Raw genomic sequence first — 19,544 nt, 5'->3', positions numbered from 1 at the left:
AGGCGTTAAACGTGCTTGCTGTATCCGTGGTGAACACGGGCTGAGAGCAAAGATTCTGTTCCTTCAGATTGAGGCGAGTTCACCAGAGTTTCTGACCAGGAAACAACTGAACTGTCACTTCTCGTGCTCAGTCGACCATATGCAGGGTCTGGATCAGCAGGGGCTGAGGTGTCGATGCGTGGGAGACGCATGGCCGCAATCTTGTGTGTAGTCTTGGAAGCTTTCGGCTTCTTGATGCTTGAGTCAGGGATAGTATGAATGAGGCCAATTGAGTTCATGTGTGCTTCAGTCTCACTGGCAGTAGGCGACATTGGGCTAATGCAAGTAATGCGAGATGACCCTCGGCTCTTTCGCAAACTGCCTAGAGACAGAGCTCCAGACAACCTGGAATCCACGATAGTGTTTGGTGGAGTTCTGTAGATACTCAGAGAGGACCCAGCTCTTTCGACAATGGGAACAGCCCATTTCTTAAATGTTGGGAATAGCATGGGGATGTTTGTTGTCATGATGGCGACAAAGGTCTCGCGAACCGCCCAAGAAGCTGCGAGTTGAGGGCCATTGATTGGATCCTTGTTGATGTTAGATGCATGTGGTGTGACTTATGGGCTGAGTTACACTTACAGATACAAGCAGCACAACTCGAAGGATAGCGGCCATGGTGACAAATAACCCACAGCTGAACAGAGCAATGAGTCCGACCTTTTGAGGCCAAGGCATAGCAGCCTTCCAAAGCATGGGCATAGGAATCATGATGAGGTAAAAGTCAGTGGCCAAGTTGAAAGCGAGACAAGTCCATATCAAAGCAGGCGAAATGGCAGCATGGCAGAAGGCTCCGGGGTCAGGGAAGATCTGCCACCAGTGGTCGAATGGGCGACAACTGAGAAGAAGATTCATCTGCACAACAACAAAAGAAGAAATGATGAAGCCAAAGCCGATGATAACCCGAACTCGGTGGCCTTGAAGGTCTTTGGTAAGTCGATAGTAGAAAGTGCACATGGCTGCTTTGAGGATCCAGAGGAGGGATGAGTAAGTCGCCCATAGAACGATTTGGATCTTTGAGCCAATGATACTTCAAGTATTAGCACACAGAACCAGATATATAGAGTCATTGGCCTACCGAAGCTGATATTCATGATCTTCTGGTTGCAAAGAGGCTCGTTGCTCGTCCGTCATCGAATTGTTCGCCAGACCTTGAGCAATATTCCCGACCGAGTATGCCAGTCCTGTTTCTATAGCGTAGATTCCCTAGTGATGTTAGTGTAAGGAATCCAGAACCAGATATTTGTCACTTACAGCGGCCAAAATGACAAGATAATCATCTGCCCAGAGGCTGCTGCATCCCACAGTCCTGATCCGCACACACGATCTCAACACGGTGACGAGCAACGCAATGCCAAGTAGCGTGAAGGCCTCTACATTGAAGGCTTTGAGATTGATATTTGTCATTGTTGCAGCACTTTCTTCAATAGACGTCTGGGGATCCATGATGAATTGAACTGCAGCTTGTATCTGTAGTAGAGCAACGACAACCAGCCCCTCGGGAAGGAAACCCGTGATATAAGATTATCAGAAATATCTGCTCTGAAGCCAGCGGCGAATTTGTGCGTCTGGACAATCTAGTCCTCAATTTTTACTTCTTTTAGGGTCCATCTCCAATACTCCACGTAAAACTGCTCCATGTTTCTGAGTCCAGCCTCTTCATCCCTCACATGCCTCAACGGAAAAATCAAGACCTACTAGATCATTATTGCAAAAAGGAAAACTCGGTCTCTGCAGATGGCCTCAAACCAAACGAGGAAAAGTCGAACGGGCCGTCGTGTTTCGTGGCAGAGACAAAAAAGCAACGTTTATCCACCGGGGACGCCCGGGTTCTCGTTAACTAAACGTTAGCTTGCCGAAATCGTGGAGAAAGTGCCGAGTGTGTGGGAGCAAGGGTTAAGACCGTCAAGGGTCAGAATGTGATAGTCTCTCTTTTCGCAGTTGACATGTCACCGTTTGATCTGAGGGTAGTGGAGAAGAGAGACTCAGCCGCGGCTCTCGCCAAGTTTCAGCTCGTATCGGCAAATCAGGCACTCTGCATAAGAGACCTCATATCGGATGAGGGAAGCTCAGCTCAGCCACCGGCCAGTTGATGTGAGGGGAGGATATCCGATCTGGTGGTGAGACACAACAAAACGTGTACAACGTGTACTCACAACATAGGATTGGGCTGGCCTGTCTTAAACATAAAGCAGGAGGGAGATCATAGTTGGTTAAGTAAGTTATGGTGTCCAAAAGAAGTTTGGCTTCTATGACTATGTGGATGAAATCCTACAGGGACCTGCATGAGAAAAACCTTGGAACTTGCAGACTGTCGACTGCCTGATGTGCTTTTGACGATTCTGACCACAAGGTGATGACGATGTAGATGCAAGTCATCATGATTCTCGATGAGAATAGAGGAAAAAATGAATAGAAGATCTCGATCGACTACTTCTATACGTGTAGGAAAAGAATAGAGACGAAGAGAAGGACGAGGAGGAGAGAGCGACTTTCAGCATTGTCTGTCAGGGACGAATGTCACGGAATGCCATAGAAGTATCTCAGCTTAGCCCACAGGAACTACCAAAACCAGTACTTGAGTGAACACTTTGCAGTTCTACCTCTAGGGCTTTACCAACAGGACTGTCTCCGGTTCACTCAGTTGGTTTGTTATAGTAAAAAAAAGGCTGTTACAGCTTAGGTGCCGGGAGCCATACTATCCATAATTCCCCCACAAACCCATCTCAAACCTTACGTCTGTCAAGAAAAACCACGGAGTTGTGCCTGTTACAGATTCATCTGATCTCTATGCAATGTGGAAGAATCCATGTTACACTGCGGCCGATGAACGCATGCACACTACAACTACCCTGTCACGACAGCCTATATCATAACATGCATAATTGTATTGCTTCTCAAACACATCTACCTCTTTAGTGTCTTTTGCTTCTCTGCGTCTGTGGCAACATTTCTTCCTTCGACAAGCAATCCCTTCTTTCTCCTCACTCCATCCATATATCGCTTCGCCACGTTCTCCTTGTCAGCCAACTCACCAAGGTCCTCGAGGTCATCTTCTGTGAAAGGTACCCAGAAAGGATCCTCATCCAGAATCTCAAAGCCAGCAAAGATCAGCTGTGGCTGGGCCGCACCACTGGTACGCTTACGCATCTCGTCGGCAAAACCGAAACTCTCCGCTACGGGAACCAGTGCTTGAATTGTGAAGAATGGTGTACCCTCTTTCATGAGTTCGGCATTGACACGACCGCGACGACGGGTAAGAACATCGTATACACGGCCGAGGACTTCTGTAGATGCTTGAATCTCGACACTGTACATGGCAAGCATGAGACGGGGGGACCAGTCCATGAAACCTGCGCGAAGAGAAGATTGGAAGGTTCTGATGATCTCACCAGTGAGACGGCCAAGTTTGTCGCGTACAGAGGAGTCGTCCTCGGCGAGGTTCAGGGTGACATCCTCGATAAAGACTGCAACGCCCTGAAGTGGCTCGCTGCACAGAGGACCCTGAGCCGTAGCAAGTTGGAAGGCGTATGAGATCTTGTCGGTAAGATGGCTAGGGTGAAGAGACTCATCAGCACGAGGTGCAGTCTCCACAGTCTTTTCAGTAGCAAAAGCCTTGGAGAAGGTACCATCTGCAGTAGCATCGATAAGGAGGTTTGGTCCGGTACGTCGAGGTCCGAAAGCCACAATCTTATCAATAGAGTCCTTCCAGATATCTCTGCCCTTTCCACTTTCAAGCTTCTCCTTAAGTTGCTTCTTAAAGTCTTCCACGGATAGAGTGTTTCCAGCTGCAACATCAGCTTCAGCCACTATTTCTTCGTCCTCATCATCCTTCTTCGCTCCACGGTCGTAGACTCGCTTAACAGCGTCGCCATTCTTGACCAAAAAGTCTGTTACATTTTCGGGCATTGGCTGCACACGGAGCGAAATAGTCACTTGCTTTGAGCTTGTTGTAGCTACAACCGCACCACGACCGAGGTCCTTGTTTGCGGGAGGTCGCATCTCTTCAGCTCGGACAATTGTCTCTCGGTAGGGAACAATAGGAGCACCAGGTTGAATATCGCACAGAGCAAATCGCTCCTTGAGATCAGTCAAGCATCGCTCAAGATGCAGCTCACCTGCAGTCAACAACACATGCTCACCACTGTCTAGAAGCTCATACTCAGCACAAGGGTCGCTCTGAACGAGAAGCTTGAGGCCATGGATCATCTTGTCAAGATCGGAGGGGTTCACAGGTTCCAGTGCAACACGAACGATGGGCTTGCCTAGCATGGTGACACCCGCGAGGTTGACGGCGCCGTCACGGTGACTGCACAAGGTACCGGATTTGAGAATTTTGCCCTCCAGACCACCAATGCCAAAGACACAGCCGGCAGGAACTGAATCGAGAGCCTCGAGGTTTCGTCCCATGAGCATGTAGAGCGCAGTAACTGTGACTTCTTGAGGCTCAGGGTCGGCGTTCGGCTCAGCAGGTGACCATTTTGGAGGAATGACGTAGAGCTTGTCGCCGACTGAAAGAGTCCCAGAGTAAATACGAGCGAAGCCGATAAGGTGCTCAGGATCAACCTTCTTCTCTTCCAACTCAGGGGCGTAATCATCAAGGTTGATGGCATCCATCGAGTCCGCCATGCTATCAACGCCGTTCTCACCAGCCGCAGCTTGGGCTCGAGCGGCTTCAGCTCGCTTCTTGCGTGCAAGCTCTCGAGCCTCTTCGCCACTCATTTGGGTTCCAGCACGTCGCTTGTTTTCGGGAAGCTCACTCTCAGGAATAGAAACCATTTTACTGACATAGGCAACCACGGGGTCAGACTTTTCATGCTTGAAAGAGATCATGGCGTCCTTGATAGTCTGGTCGATGTGCTCAGATCCTGGGGATTCTTCGATCAGCTCGGGAAGTCGTGCAGCCTGAGCGGCCGGGGGCGAAGGCAACGATTCAATGACGGACACCAGTAGTGCTGTCGACAAGGGAAGCCAGTTTGCGAAAATTGTCGTCATAAGAAGCTTCTGGTCTCGCGACTTGAGCATGTGAGGGGTGATCTTGATTCCGAGGGACTTGGTGACCTTTTCCAGCAGATCTCGATCACCCTGCCCGTTGTCACCTCCCACTGTCGCCTGGTAGACAGTCCATACTGGCTCCAATACCAATTGCACAAATAATGGCTTCAGATTTCTTCCCTTAAGGTGCTTGGGGCCCAAGATCTTCTTCGTCTTGGGATCCAGGTAGAAATTGCCCCATAGAACCTTTTCCATGATTCCTCGCTTAATGCCCAGCTTCTTCTCGTACATGGCAGCGAATTGTCGGCAAGTGAAAGCCCATCCATCAATGGCGCTGCTGAAAATAACGTTGTTCTTCTCGGGGGCAAAGTAGATATCTTCGTCGTCTCTCTCCTCGAATTGTACCTCGCCGGTATCACTGACTTGATCGGCAATTGCTGATTCCTTGGCTGCTGTGGCTGCATTGACTCGCTCTTCCATTCTTTCCCTCCAGTTGAGGTCCTCCTCCATACGCTCGCCCTGAAAGAAACTTCCTAGCACAGCGTTTACCTGTTCTAATAACTTATTCAAGTGGATATATGCTTCTCCTGGTGTCATTTTGAGTTCTGTCACAAGTCGATCGATCTTGTTAATGACGAGCAGGGGCTTTAGTTTCTCTGTCCATGTTTGACGAAGAACAGTGACTGTTTGACTGCAGACTCCCTCGACAGCATCAACAAGCACAACAGCTCCGTCACACAACCTTGAGGCTGTTGAGACTTCTGAGCTGAAATCGATATGACCAGGTGAATCGATCAGGTTGACGAGGTACTCCTTGTCCTCGGGCTCAGCATCGGGGGCTGCTTTCCGACGCATGGCGAAGTAGAGTGAGATGGCTGATGACTCCATTGTGATTCCTCGGATCTGTTCATCAGGTCTAGAGTCAAGATATCGGATCTTGCCCGCCAGCTTTGGTGAGATGATACCATTTGTGGCAAGGAGGGCATCCGTAAGTGAAGTTTTGCCATGGTCAACGTGGGCCAAAATGCAAATCTGTAAGATGTTAGACTCTGTAATCTCTTGTTCAAGAGACTGTACTGACATTTCGAATATCACTGGACTGTCTTTGCAGACTTGCCAGCTTATCTGGAGTGACGACAGGCATTATGACGACAGTGATTTGAGTAGGGTAGGTTGAAGTGATAGTGGGGGTCAAAACGGAGGCCGTCTGAGATGTCAAATAAAATTTCTAAATATGGGGAGAAAGAATCTGCTGTGCCAGCGAGGCAGTAGTTCCTGTAGCCTCTAATTTCAATCTTCCGCACCCAAACTTATATCGATCTTTGTAGGTAGTTGTTTGAGTGATACTTTGCCTGGCCGTTACCCGTAGTGTGACTAATCTAATCCTTAACTGCACACGATGGTCAGCAAATTTTAGACTTCATCAGGCACTTTTGGCTCAGTATATCTGCAAATCGACTAAGAATGACTCATACCAGTACATACGCAAAGAGTCTGAGACACCAAAAAAATCAAGGTAAACCTTTTTGTCCAGCAAAAGCTGCTACACCTTGAAAGGCCGAATTCTCAGACTCACCTCACAAGCTGAAGCACCCCACTAAATCCGAATGACTAAGCAGTGACCCCGCGCAAACCAAACGGAAGCCCTACCACCACAAAAATTGCATCGAAAATTTCCCCCCTCACCGCGACGACGAGACGAGACGAGCGAGACCGACGCGCGACTCGACTCTACAAGACACGATGGCTACTTACCAAAACGGCGTGGCTCCGGCCCGTGCCATCGATGACGACAGCGATGTCGAGGAGGAGGCTCTGGTGGCCGAGTACAAGGAGCATGTTCAGTATGAGGATGGTGATGATCTCAGCCGCACCACTTCTTTGAACCTCACCGCGCAGACCGACGATATCCAGGCTCGACTTGTGCAGGCCGCCCAGCCCCTCGATTTCCAGGCGCCTCTCGAGGCCAAGTTCCAGAGCTACGATGCTTACTGCAGCTTGTTTCATTTTATCTTGAACTCCGAGGGCCCCGTCGATCTCGAGCCCCCTTCTGTTGGTCTCACCAAGTTAGATGTTGAGTTTGGACAGGGCTAATAAAAATTTCCGCAGTACTACTGGGCTTGGGATGTTATCGATGAGTTCATTTACCAGTTCAACTCTTTCTCCTCGTACCGTATGCGAATTGCCCGGCAAACAACCAACGAGGAGGAGCGCCAGGCTCTCCGCGAGAACCCCAACACCTGGGGCTGCTACAGTGTTCTCAACGTCCTGTACTCCCTCATTCAGCGATCCCAGATCACCGAGCAGCTCGCAGCCATGAAACGTAACGAGGATCCTCTGGCCGTTGCCGGTGAATATGGTTCAAAGAATCTCTATAAGATGTTGGGTTACTTCTCCATTATTGGTCTTCTCCGAGTCCACTGTCTCCTCGGAGATTTCAGCCTGGCTCTCAAGACCCTTGATGATATCGAGCTCAACAAGAAGGCCATGTTCGCCCGCGTCATGGCTGCTCACTTCACTACCTACTACTATGTGGGTTTCTCCTACATGATGCAGCACCGCTACGCCGATGCCATCCGCATGTTCAGCCACATCCTCATCTACGTCTCGAGGACCAAGAACTTCCAGAAGAGCGCTCAATACGACTCTATCACTAAGAAGAACGAGCAGATGTACGCTCTTATTGCCATCTGCGTCGCTTTCCAGCCCACTCGTCTGGACGACACCATCCACAGCGCCCTCCGTGAGAAGTATGGCGATCAGCTCCTCAAGCTCCAGCGTGGTGGCCCCGAGTCTCTCCCCATCTTCGAGGAGCTCTTCCGCGCAGCGTGCCCCAAGTTCATCTCCCCGGTTCCTCCGGACTTTGAGAACCCCGAGGCCAACATCGACCCCGTCGAGCACCACCTCGCCGTCTTCATGGACGAGGTCAAGACCAACATGTGGAGCCCCACCATCAAGTCTTACCTCCGCCTCTACACCACCATGGATCTTAACAAGCTCGCTGGTTTCCTTGAGGTGAAGCCCGAGGAGCTTCGATCATGGCTCCTGGTTACCAAGCAGCGAACTAAGCAATTGCGATGGCAGGACCAGGGTCTGCTTGAGGGTGAGCTCGTCAACGTCAGCGACCTTGACTATGCTCTCCAAGGCGTAAGTTTCATGGCCCAATCCAGTATCTCAACGTAAACTAACAATTCTACAGGACCTCATTCACATCTCTGAGGCTAAGGTGGGACGAAAGCTTGTGGACTGGTATCTCCGAAACCTGTCCCGCACCTATAACTGAGGTGCTATAGGGAGAACTGACTAGTCGTTTTTCTCACATTTCATGGGGTCTTCGATTCAAGCCAAAAACAAGCGCATATAGCGCTGTGGTTGAATCCTCCAAACGACCCAGGGTCAGGAGAATACCTGGGGTTATGCAGGCCGACTTGATAGGATGCATGGCATGGCAAAGGCGTCTTGGAGTTGGTGATGCTCGTGCAAGAGCTTGAGAATTTCTCAAGTTTGGCTGTATGTGCGGCAGAGATATGGTACTTTCCCCTAGAGGTACGAGAGCCTGTGAAAAGGCTATGAAGAATAAAAGGAATCAAAAGTCGTTTAATCAAATATCATGATCCTAAAGTCTACATCACCATTATGAATTATGTCAGTTCTGGAAACCGGTTCTTGTACAGGCTTCGCAGTTACCATTTGCATCGAGTTCCCTGTACAACTGAGAATAATTTTGATGCGAATCGTTCGTTGTTGCACACTTAACAATAACATGGAAATCACAATTGGCGTCTATTTGTGAGAATCTGGCCTTGAAATATGTTCGAGGAACCCTAATAGTGCGAAGATCATATGATGGTCCACGACGAAATTGAGTAACAGGTTACAAAACCAGAAAAGCCGATCAAGCCACTACCCTTGACGAATGGCGAAGGTTTGAAGCATAGTCACATAAAGTCCTCTGTTGTTTTGGGGCTTGTGAGGTACAGTTCCTCAAGTTTAACACAACATTGGTGATGGGCTTTGTGTACCTTGCTCTAGCCACTCAGATCACTCTGTAATGCCTTACCACCCAAAGGTCTTTGGATTAATACGACATTGGAATATTTGGAGAAAGGAAGTTATATATCTATATTACTTATGCGTTGATGTCAGCCCCGGGGTTGTGCCACTTAGAGTGATATGCCAAACCAATCCTCATTTCGTAAGTACCTAATCTGGTTGACAAATACCTTAGCTTACAGATATTCCGTTATTCTTGGCTCAATTTTTTCACTGCGTAAAGTGTAGCTCACTCATAGGCAGAAGCTATACGAAATGCTTCCCTCCCGGGGCTGTGAGGTTCGGTCATCAGCTAGTATCGGACAGAAGGAGGCACACTTTGATTCACTGATGAGGACTGTTGAATAAGCGACATAATCGATTAGCGCGGCATGGGCCAGAAAAAGGATTCAAGGTTGTGTTGCGACGAGGACAGTCCTTCAAGTTTTGAGGCCTGGCGTGTTAGCGATTATAGGCTTGGTGAACTAACGGTTATACGACTTTTAGTTTTCGTGGATACTTATTACCCGTATGTACAGAATCTGTTACGCTCTGGGAGACCAAGAAATGCCAACTAAGCCTTCTATTGTAATATGTTCATTTCAAGAAACACTTTGTAGGAAGTCCTACGAAATGTTGGGGATAGGTTTGCTCTGGAATAGCATTGATGGCACTCCTCAGTCTGCCGCCTGATGCCTATAATGTTTTAGCGCGTCCATGTATACTCGCTGGTTGAAGTCTCAAGACGTTCAAGATGTAACTCGGCATTTGTGTTCCCGAGTCTGTGGCACTTGGTGCATTGGCTCGTGATTCCCAGAGCCTAGGTTAGTTCAGCTGGCAAAAGCAATGAGACATTGTGTTCTCGTGGCTGATGAAGATAGCTTCACCGCCGTCTTTAACGACATATACGTGGTCGAGTCAGACCATGTCACCATGATGGTGCGCAGGAGAGCTTCCGAACTTCCGGTTCTTTGGTAGCCCTAGTGTGGAGAGGCACCAGTATCCGCAAGGTGCTCTGCCATTTCCATGCTCTGTCGGAGAATGGCAGGGCTGATGGATTATTTGACTTTGACAGCTGAAAGAACAGGGGATCCTCATGTGGTCTCCATAGGGAAATTCACTGGCTGAGACGTTGTGCTTGGTAGTGGCTCAATAATTAATCTGGTGCAACGAAACGATGCGGTGAAGAGTTGCACGAAGGAAAGACGAGTGATGAGCTGACTGTTCCTCGCTTGAGGTTCCCTGCATAAGATAACTGTCTGTTGTCCGCCTAGTGAGAAATTCTTGGTATTGATCCATAGTAAAAACCGTTTGGTTAGTGCTGTCGAAGCTGATTCGGCTTGTCGTATGGGAGGCATGATGGATCTCAATTCATCTGCAGAGGCTCTGTCCTGACCCTCAGGGGACAAGAAAACATCAGACCTTGATGTATAATGTCAAAATAAACTCAGCAAAAGTCATCATCAGTTCAGGCCATAGTGCTTGAATACTTTTATCACCAAGGATCAAGGTCTTGAGTTTTCTTTCCTCCCCTAGCCTGAGTCGGCTCGGCCCCACCATTAGCGTGCGTGTCTCTCCACTGAAGCCCGAGCGTGAGATGACTCCGCCCGGGGGGCAGCGGGATCAGAGGAGGGCTTCCTGTACCGAATCGTGCCCAAAGAACCGGTTCCGACGCCGCCATAGTACATATCATAGCACAAATACAGTTTGCTACGTGATACGCCTGTGCTCTTGGCGGTCACCGGTGGGAGTCACACTCGGGACATTGTTGCCGGGGCCAAGACATTGACACTTTACCTGAAATTCGTGCTGCCTTCTATTGCTGTGTATCTTGAGCTTCACTTCCTTCACAACAAGAAGATCATTGTGTGTTTTTGGCTGCCCAAGCAAACAAGGTGGCATTAGTGAGGGGAAGACGGCCAAACTAAGCGCCCCTTATTAAGTGGATATCCATTCGCCGGTAAGCTGTCCTACTTGCTGGAGTGGCATCAAAGAGTGTTGAAAGGGTTTCCATGTGATCAAAAACTCCCAGGGATCATAATACCTAGCGTTGTGTTGTGTTGAGTTGAGTTGTGCTGCTTACCTGGCCTGGCCAGCCTGGGGCCAGTATCAGTGTGAGTGGGCTTGTGGCCAGTCTCCTTGCTCGCGTGTCGTTCATTTCCCCTTCTTCTCTGGATAAACTCAAGAGGCCTCTGGTCTCTCTGTTATCTCTGTGTCTGTGTTGCAGAAATGATAGAGACCCTGCCCGTGGTTCATCCTGGTCAGCCAATGGTTCAGCCCAGTCAACACATGCTTTCTCGCATGCAAATCGAGCTGTGTCTTGGCCTGCAGTTATTGTCACACCCGACACACAGTAATCCATCCAATCCCTGGAGAGCGGCACTGCAACGGCTTACAGTACTTTGGCGTATTTACGTCAGCTGTACGGTTTGCACTTTCGTTATCATCAACCTTGTTTTCACCTCAAGTCTCTTTTTATTAGCTGTTGGTGATCTCTGCAGATTCACGCCATCCTAACCCTTGGACGTGTTTTCCGACGCACGTTCTCACGTAGCTTCTGTAATATATCATAAATTCAAATCTCGGCTGATGATAATAATACGTACATCACTCCTGTTGACGACGTTGCTGCCCAGTTTAATTTCAACCCTCCCAGACCTTTTCGGGCCTACACCCAGTCAGTCCTGACGTGGACCAAGGGCCGATCCGTTCGGCACCGTCCCTCATTCCATCCCATCCATCTTTTTGGCCTCCTCACGTTGTCTCCCTCGTTAAATGTGACCAAGCCCATATTATCCAGCTACCGACCTCCTCGCTAACTTGGGTTACTGTACTGTATCATGACATCTCTCTCTGCCTAAGGAAACAATAGTGAGAACTACGGATACCTGGACCTCCCACTCTCCCACCCACCCGTCTTTAGGTGATCTTGGTTTTTCCCAAACCTAAAAACCAATCTGAAAACGTGGTCTCGTCGTTCCCTGGCAATAACCTTAAAATCTTATTGTTTTGGGCTGAATCTCGGCTGGCCTATGTCTTGATTGTGGCTTCATCTCTTTCACCACAAACTGATTGCAAACAAACCGCAAACGCCCACACCGTCTTCTGACTTTACTCACTCGACCCTCTTACAAAGATCAAGAGTCTTTGCTCTGTGCTTTTACTTATTCGCTGTCCTCCACTGCCTTTCGTAATCTGCGGCCACTATCAGCTCCGCTTCCTCAGAAAGGCCCAGACTACAAACACCACAGCCACCACCAACTTTCATCTCCGTTATTACGACCACTTGCCTTTCTTCTATATTCACAGCCACTCCGGTTCGGTCTATTGATGAATCAATTGTAGAGGTCCTTCTCCACACTTTCTACTACCTATCGCCGCCGGATCTGATCGACCTCGGCGTTGCATCTTAGCTCGAGGTCCGCGTCTCAACTTGCGCCCGCATCTGTATCTCAACTTGAGCTCCCATCTTCCTTCTTGACTTCGGAACCGCGTCATTCAACGTCACAAACTTGACTCTCCTAAGCCCCACGCTTTCTTCAGCCGCGGTCACTCCCTCCTCCTTGTGATTTGGTGTTTCCCTAGATCAAGAGCCAAGCCAAGCTTACCTATCAACTAACTGGTTAGCCTCTCCGTCTTGGCGGCAGTTGCATCTTGGCAATACGCATACCCTTGAGGAGGAACTACCAAGATATTTGACTGAAGCTCAGCTCCGTGCAAGCTCAAGCTTTCTTTCCCTTCTCATCAACCAGAAACTCCTTACAGAACAAACCCTTTTGACCTTGACTTTTCAACGTCATCCGTCCATTTTATCCCGTCAAGCTTGATTATCGATAAACTTGATTATCGTTAGATCTTACACACATTCGTTCCCAGATATACACGATCATTATTGAACATATCGACCCGGCGCGAACGACAAGCTGAACTCAGTTTGCCACCAGATCGTGTCTTCCGTGACACAGTATCATAGGCAACATGGCAACAACCGCAACGAATCACCCAAACCCGCCCAAGCGTTCCGACTCCGATGTCTCCCCCAGAACAGTGAACCCTCCCAAGAACTCAGCTTCAGAAGACGCAAAGGCCGATTACTTCCCAGATTCCAACACAGCCGATGGATCCAACACAGTCGATGGATCCAACACAGTCGATGGATCCAACACAGTCGATGGATCCAATACTAGTGTCCGGGCCAGTGAGGGTGACGATTCATCTGCTCGGAAGTCAAGCATCTCATTCGCACCAGATCCTCGACGTAGCTCAAGCTGTGAAAGCAACCAAAATGCAGCTTCAGCGCCAGGCCAGGACTCGTCGATCCAAAGGAAATCGTCCACCGGCTCTGTCTCTTTTCGTAGAATGACAAACCCTCAACTTCCCCAAGGAAATCCTCAACAGATGAGCAACAGTCGCATCCGTGCGAGCTCACCGGACCACTCAAGGTATGTAGCAACCTTATTTATCCTTTCCCCTTCCCGTTGCACAAAATTTTGCGGTGATCGAATGCCAATGTCCTCAACCCAATACTGGATTGCACTTGCAACCTTCTATCGGCCTGACCAAACCTGACACACGGTACGGCAATATGTAAACTGCCAAAAGCCTCCATGTGGATCGCCGTGGTGCAAACTGGAATTTCTTGTTTTTGTTTTTGGAAGAATCTTTATTTCACCAATGGATTTCATTCTGCGTACTGCACACCAACATCGGCGAAAAAGGGTTCAAATTGGTCCGGCTGGAAACCTATGTGACGCCATGCCAAGCAACATGTCGCGTGGACTGTGTGTTACCATCGAAATCATTAATTCGGTCCACATGGGTCAGCCATTTCCATCCAGGTCGAATACGAGCATTGCGATGGCGGCATCGATTGTTTAAACACCCATCGTGAAGACAACTCACTGCGGAGGTGTATTGATGGAATCTGCTCGGACTTTGGGTGGAACTGGGTCGCTTGGCTGGAACATTCCTCGCGATAACCTTTCGACTCCACCACTGGCCTCCCACTATCAATTATGGTTACCCCGCCGTTTGCGACAAAGCTTCCAGTAGACGTGGGGAAATGCTCTTCGCCTATGATTACCTGCTCGTTTGGTCTGGATCGTCAGGCCATCATCCTTCATCACAGCCACTGACAAGTCGTCAGCCCCCAAATTCCCGCAGAACCCTCCTCTTGCCGTTGACATAGTCGTCATTGACAATTCTTAACCTTCATCCCCATTATCGCTTCCTCACGCATCCTACAATTGCCTCAAAGCCATCGTTATTCTCAGTCTCTATTTCGTGGTATTTTCACGACAATGTCGACGCTAACCGAGACCCCGTCCGATAGGTTCAAGAAGCATGTCGCATTTGACAATGTCACAACCGGCGAACCGACTAAGAATAATGCTATCTCATTTACGCTCAATGTTCGACATAAGGGTTACCAGGCTAGGCGCAGATCGCGGTGTTTCATGGTTGGTGTTGACGAGCATACCTACTCCGATTATGCGTTGCAGTGGCTGCTTGACGAACTGGTCGATGATGGCGACGACGTTGTTTGCGTGCGAGTAGTCGACAAAGAACTGCGACTTACGGACAAGCAGTACAGGGACGATGCAGACTCGGTTATGAAGGGAATCGTTGCTCGGAATGGTAACAACAGAGCCATCAACATTGTCCTTGAATATGCTGTGGGCAAGTTACACACGACTTTTCAAGTCCTAGTACGTAAAGAGAGAAGACACTTCCTTTGCCAAATTCTGGTGCTGACAAAATGACAGATCCAAATGTACCAGCCTGCAATGCTCATTGTGGGAACTAGAGGACGCACCCTCGGTGGCCTTCAAGGCCTGGTTAACACCCGCAACTCGTTTTCCAAATACTGTCTCCAATATTCACCAGTCCCAGTGGTTGTGGTTCGACCTACCGAGAAGCGCATCAAAAAGAAGGCCAAACGTGCCAATGACTCTGCCCGACAGACCTACGTGAGCATGTTGGCTGCAAACGCCGGGAAACATGAGGCCGATAGCGAGGCAAGTAGCATCTATGAGCTCGAGGTCCATAACTCGCCCGATGAAGAAGCGCACCAAGTCGCACGTGCTTTAGGACTGCCTGCATCTTTCGACCCTACGATCAAGCCCCTCAACCATAACCAGATACCGAGTCGCAGGTCCCCCGACCCTACTGCTACTGCGGGCCCTGTCAATGAGTCCTCGGAGAGCCAGAGAGTTGCCAAAGACGATGCCAGTGTCGCTGCTGAGAGTGATGACGATGACGATGATGACGATGACTCTGGAGAGTTCGAAGTTATGAGCGGGCAACAAGCTTTGGACAGGCAGAAGATGGATCAGCTTCATAAGATGGAGGTCGGTGAGGCAGCAGCGCTCAAGATGAAGGTGGACGAGGAACTCGACGAAGAAGACGATACCCCGTCAGGCGCGAAAGCCACATCATAGAAGATGAAGGGCAAGCAGAAACAAGGAACAGACGATATCAATGGTGAGAATAGCACGGGAGATGAAGTTGCCGAAAGCAACGACAAATCCTCTCAGGAGAATAACCAGCTTCCTCAAGTTGCTCAGCCAGATTCAGGAGCAAAAGGAGGTCTCTCATCTCTGGGAGCAGAGGACGACACGACCGAACTGCAACATCTGGATGATTTACAAAAGTGCATGGCCATTTTTGATATAGAGTTTCAATTATCGCGTGGAGCTTGGTAAGAAACAGCGCCCCAAAAGCACGGGGTTTCGATAGATTCTCGGATCCAAGACAAGGATCCCAAAGTTCCCAGCAAATCAAAAATTGAGGACAATGAGGGACCTTCTAGTCTATCCTTCGAAAAGCCAGGTGCCGCTTCGAAGACTCTACAGGTACCTTCAGACCGCCAGATTTGTACGTCGTCCACAGAAGACCAAGCATCAAGTACCCTAGTCGGAAGCCCATCTACCGGGTCGCAGGAGTCGGAGGGTTACAGATCTCAATTGAGCATGGAATTTCCTCCGACTCCGGATGGAATTTCAAGTGGAGACTCTGGAGAAGAGGTCCATCATAATAGCGATGGCGATGGCGATAGTGATGGCGTTAGCGATGGTGATGGTGATGGTGATGGCGATGGCGCCAGTGGTAACAACAACAACGAAGAGATAACGAACCACCCAACGTGGCAGAAGCGAGGACCCGTCCCAGCAGGTTGTTATGGGCAAGTCGCTTCAGAAGTTGCTGTAGGGCATGCATATGTCCATGCTAGGCCTACGGTCTGACAAGATGATAAGTGCATTGGTGATTATCCGGTGGCTCTCGTAGAATTTAACAGCGCTTCAAAATGAGATTACACAGCGATAGACTGGTTTCAGTTCTTAGCTATCTGATACGTATTAGGGTTGAAATTCATATGAAGTTTGGGACATCATAAGTAATGGCCGTGCGCCGAGGTTGGTGATTCAGATACTATGTAGATATGCATGTACGTGCGTCTAATGAATCCGTACTATATATATCTTAGTAATGCAGGTCTGTCGCATGTCATGTCATGCCATGATGCTGCATGCAAACAAGGACCCATGACAGGCATAAATAAGGATGTGTAACCTGAGGCATCAACACGTCACTCATGTACTGTAGGTACTGTTATATGTGCGACCAACTCAGGTTCTAGACCCAGGGGCTAATTCCATATGTCGAGTCTAACAAACAATCCTCGACTTGAAAACTCAAATGCTGTACAACGGCTGAAAGCAATTGTACTTACTTGTTGATTGAATTCAGCCAGGTAAGGTTGTCAAGGAAAAGGCGAAAGGACCCTGGAAGTGACGTTGCGCGGCATCTCTTATTTGATACGAGTTGTCGCAACGGCGCTACGTTTTCGCTACGCTACGAGGGGCTCAAGCTCAAGGGATCACTTTGAGTTACTGGCAACGTTTCAGTCTATTTCAGTTAGATAGGTACCGAGTCTCCCCTCCTCTGATGATACTGGTACAAACTCAAGGGAGGATTTACTGCGCCGCCGCCGCCAAATCCCGATTAAAATAACTACCTGAGGCTAAGGGAATCTGACATTCCTACGACCTGCGAGCAAAGAACGAACGATATACTCCTCTGGCCCCGCGCCAAACATCGATGATCATCACCACGACTCGCACTGCTTCGATACCGATATAATTTCAATTTTCAATTTCAATTTCAAATTTCACAAAGAATGTGGCCCTTTACTCGCTGCGGCGAAGACGCCTGCGAAATCCAACCCCGCCCTGTCACGCTCGCCTCGTCCATCGCCGCCCTCCCATTCCTCCTCATCTGCATCTCGACATCAATCCTCGTCGTTCGACATGTCTTTCCCCGTCTGAGCAGCGATGCCGAATCTCGCGACGGCGAAGATCACGTCCTACCCACACATGCACCAGCGTGTCTGCGACAAGTTCACGCTGAACATGGTGCCAAGAGCTGGAGACGGCGCGGCGCAGCCTGGACGTTTGGTCTTACTGTGGGATTGGCTGCTACATTGGGCGCGCTGATCATGGACGAAATCATCGAGGTTGTCAACACCGACTCGAGAAATTTGGCTTTGAGAATAACGGTGCCAAGCTTGCTGTTCCTGCTGGTCGTGTTGGTGCCCTGGCTGGAGTGTCGATCGGTTGTTTCGAGTGCTGGATGGAGTTTTCAGAGAACCGCCAAAGGAAAGCTTCCTCGGGTCGCTTGGGGACTACAAACTGCTCTGTTTATGGGATGGTTGTTCGCCTTCTGGTCCGTTGGCCAGGCTGTTCCCGAGGGCGCGATGCGCAGGACGAGCGTTGGGAGTGGAAGCCTCTCCGAGATGTTGACGCGCGGATGCCTGGAACGTATTGGTGTCGTCGGCATCTCACTGATGGCTTTACTGTCTGGCTTCGCTGCTGTGTCTTCACCGTGGCAGGCATTCATGGATCTTACAGCCCGTCGCAAACGGCCTGTCACAGATGCTGATGTAGCGAGAAAGCAAGCTGGGCTGGATACTGCCAACGAAATGCTTCTTACCAAGCGTCACCGCTTGCAATATCTTGAACGCAAGACATCTGGTCCTCAGAATGGAGCCTCTGCCAAGGGTAGTGGCCTTGTTGGCAAAGTCATGGGTTCCCTACGTGGTCCAACTGGCGATGAGGCAGAGATGCGATCGCTGCGCCTGGAAATTGCTGGTCTCGAGACGATGGAAGCCAACCTGGCTTCAGGAGTTTCTCTACTCAAGAGTCACCGGGCTGCTACAGTTCGCGCTTCAACATCCATTGGACGTATTCTTCTCATTCCCTCGCAGCTCTTCAGCTTGTACTGTGTGTACCGCATTGGCGCAACTACAATCACAACTATTCGCCGAGCATATTCACCCACATCCAGTTTCGCCAACACGGATCCCATCAACCGCTTTCTTAGTATTCTTGCGCGTCATTGGGATCCCAAATTGGATCAACTAGCATGGGCACGCCTTATCAGCTTTGCTCTTAGCGGTGTCATTCTCCTCGCCAGCGCCAACAGTGTGGTCCAGACGTTCCACCTGTTTGCTAAATGGACTCCAGGCCTGCTCCGCCAAGCGCAAGCGAATCTGGCGCTGGTTGTCGGGCAGATCGCTGCGACCTATGTCATCTCAGCTTCACTTCTCCTCCGCAGTCAATTGCCATCTGCCTTGGGCTCGGCAGTCGGAAGTGTGTTGCGAGGTGCCTTGAGTCCCGCATTTGTGGATGGTTGGTTTGAGGGTTGGTTCCTAGTAGGCAGCCTTATAACAGCCGTTGGTATCTGGATAGGCAGAAAACTCGGAGGTGATGACGAGTGGGATGAGTACGGCATGGAAGAGATGGGCGCCAAAATGTCGTAGGTGCCTGAGTAAGGTGAGGGTGGTTCGTTTCTATGCTTTTTGAGGTTCGGGTTAGCACGCAAGCATTCTTTTTAATAAGCGAAGCGGGTGGATGTTCTGTACGATACGATTGATCGAGTAATACATGTCTGGGTTGGCGTTTGGACGACAAGGCTCTTGAGAGATGAGAGGCATTGATACATAGAGTACAATTTGGGTATATTACAGGGATTAGGACTATACCTACTGAGAAAGGATACAGGTAGAAGGGCTTGTCAGGCTCTGCAATACATTGCAATGTTACCAAGAAAAATGGCAGCCGCATGTAAATTTTGACTGAGAATGTGATTTATGCAGTGATATGCAGTAGCCTCAGTAGTTGGATGCTGGGTTGTCTCACGAGTGTTAGCTGTAAGAAGAGGTTGACTCACACATCTAACGAACGCTACGGGCTCAACTGCAAGTCACTTTGGAGGATACAAAGTGCCCAAGAGCCAATCTCCTCTATAGTACTTCTACGCAGAACTTGCTTTACTATCACATGCTCTATTCACACTTAAGAAGTGTCCAGTGCTTAACAATTAATACATGCGCGGTATTTCTTTCCCAACCAATCATCTTCAACTCGCAGCCTAAACCAGGTATCGATTATCAAACATATAAAATCTTCAAGACTATA

General features: G+C 49.3%; 5 protein-coding genes; 3 read left to right on the top strand and 2 right to left on the bottom strand.

Annotated features, from left to right (window-relative positions):
• Window positions 1-5: 5 nt before the first annotated feature.
• FFUJ_07843 (related to integral membrane protein PTH11) lies at window positions 6-1,485 on the bottom strand (the record flags this gene model as incomplete). XM_023578142.1 has 4 exons in its annotated part: window positions 6-569; window positions 622-1,069; window positions 1,118-1,245; window positions 1,294-1,485. 4 exons carry the CDS (start codon window positions 1,483-1,485, stop codon window positions 6-8), a joined length of 1,332 nt encoding a protein of 443 aa, XP_023431358.1.
• Window positions 1,486-2,946: 1,461 nt separating this feature from the next.
• Window positions 2,947-6,178, bottom strand: FFUJ_07842 (probable translation elongation factor eEF4; the record flags this gene model as incomplete). XM_023578141.1 has 2 exons in its annotated part: window positions 2,947-6,066; window positions 6,116-6,178. 2 exons carry the CDS (start codon window positions 6,176-6,178, stop codon window positions 2,947-2,949), a joined length of 3,183 nt encoding a protein of 1,060 aa, XP_023431357.1.
• Window positions 6,179-6,777: 599 nt separating this feature from the next.
• FFUJ_07841 (probable eukaryotic translation initiation factor 3 subunit 6 interacting protein) lies at window positions 6,778-8,317 on the top strand (the record flags this gene model as incomplete). XM_023578139.1 has 3 exons in its annotated part: window positions 6,778-7,086; window positions 7,144-8,181; window positions 8,234-8,317. The coding sequence occupies 3 exons, from the start codon at window positions 6,778-6,780 to the stop codon at window positions 8,315-8,317; spliced, it is 1,431 nt and encodes a 476-aa protein (XP_023431356.1).
• Window positions 8,318-14,366: 6,049 nt separating this feature from the next.
• Window positions 14,367-15,506, top strand: FFUJ_07840 (uncharacterized protein; the record flags this gene model as incomplete). XM_023578138.1 has 2 exons in its annotated part: window positions 14,367-14,774; window positions 14,832-15,506. The coding sequence occupies 2 exons, from the start codon at window positions 14,367-14,369 to the stop codon at window positions 15,504-15,506; spliced, it is 1,083 nt and encodes a 360-aa protein (XP_023431488.1).
• A 1,739-nt stretch (window positions 15,507-17,245) lies between these two features.
• FFUJ_07839 (uncharacterized protein) lies at window positions 17,246-18,886 on the top strand (the record flags this gene model as incomplete). Its single annotated transcript, XM_023578137.1, has 1 exon — window positions 17,246-18,886. One exon carries the CDS (start codon window positions 17,246-17,248, stop codon window positions 18,884-18,886), a length of 1,641 nt encoding a protein of 546 aa, XP_023431355.1.
• Window positions 18,887-19,544: the final 658 nt, after the last annotated feature.

Source organism: Fusarium fujikuroi, chromosome FFUJ_chr05 (genome assembly GCF_900079805.1).
Source record: "Fusarium fujikuroi IMI 58289 draft genome, chromosome FFUJ_chr05".
NCBI classification, from domain to species: Eukaryota; Fungi; Ascomycota; class Sordariomycetes; order Hypocreales; family Nectriaceae; genus Fusarium; species Fusarium fujikuroi.
This window is presented reverse-complemented; position numbering and strand designations above follow the sequence as displayed.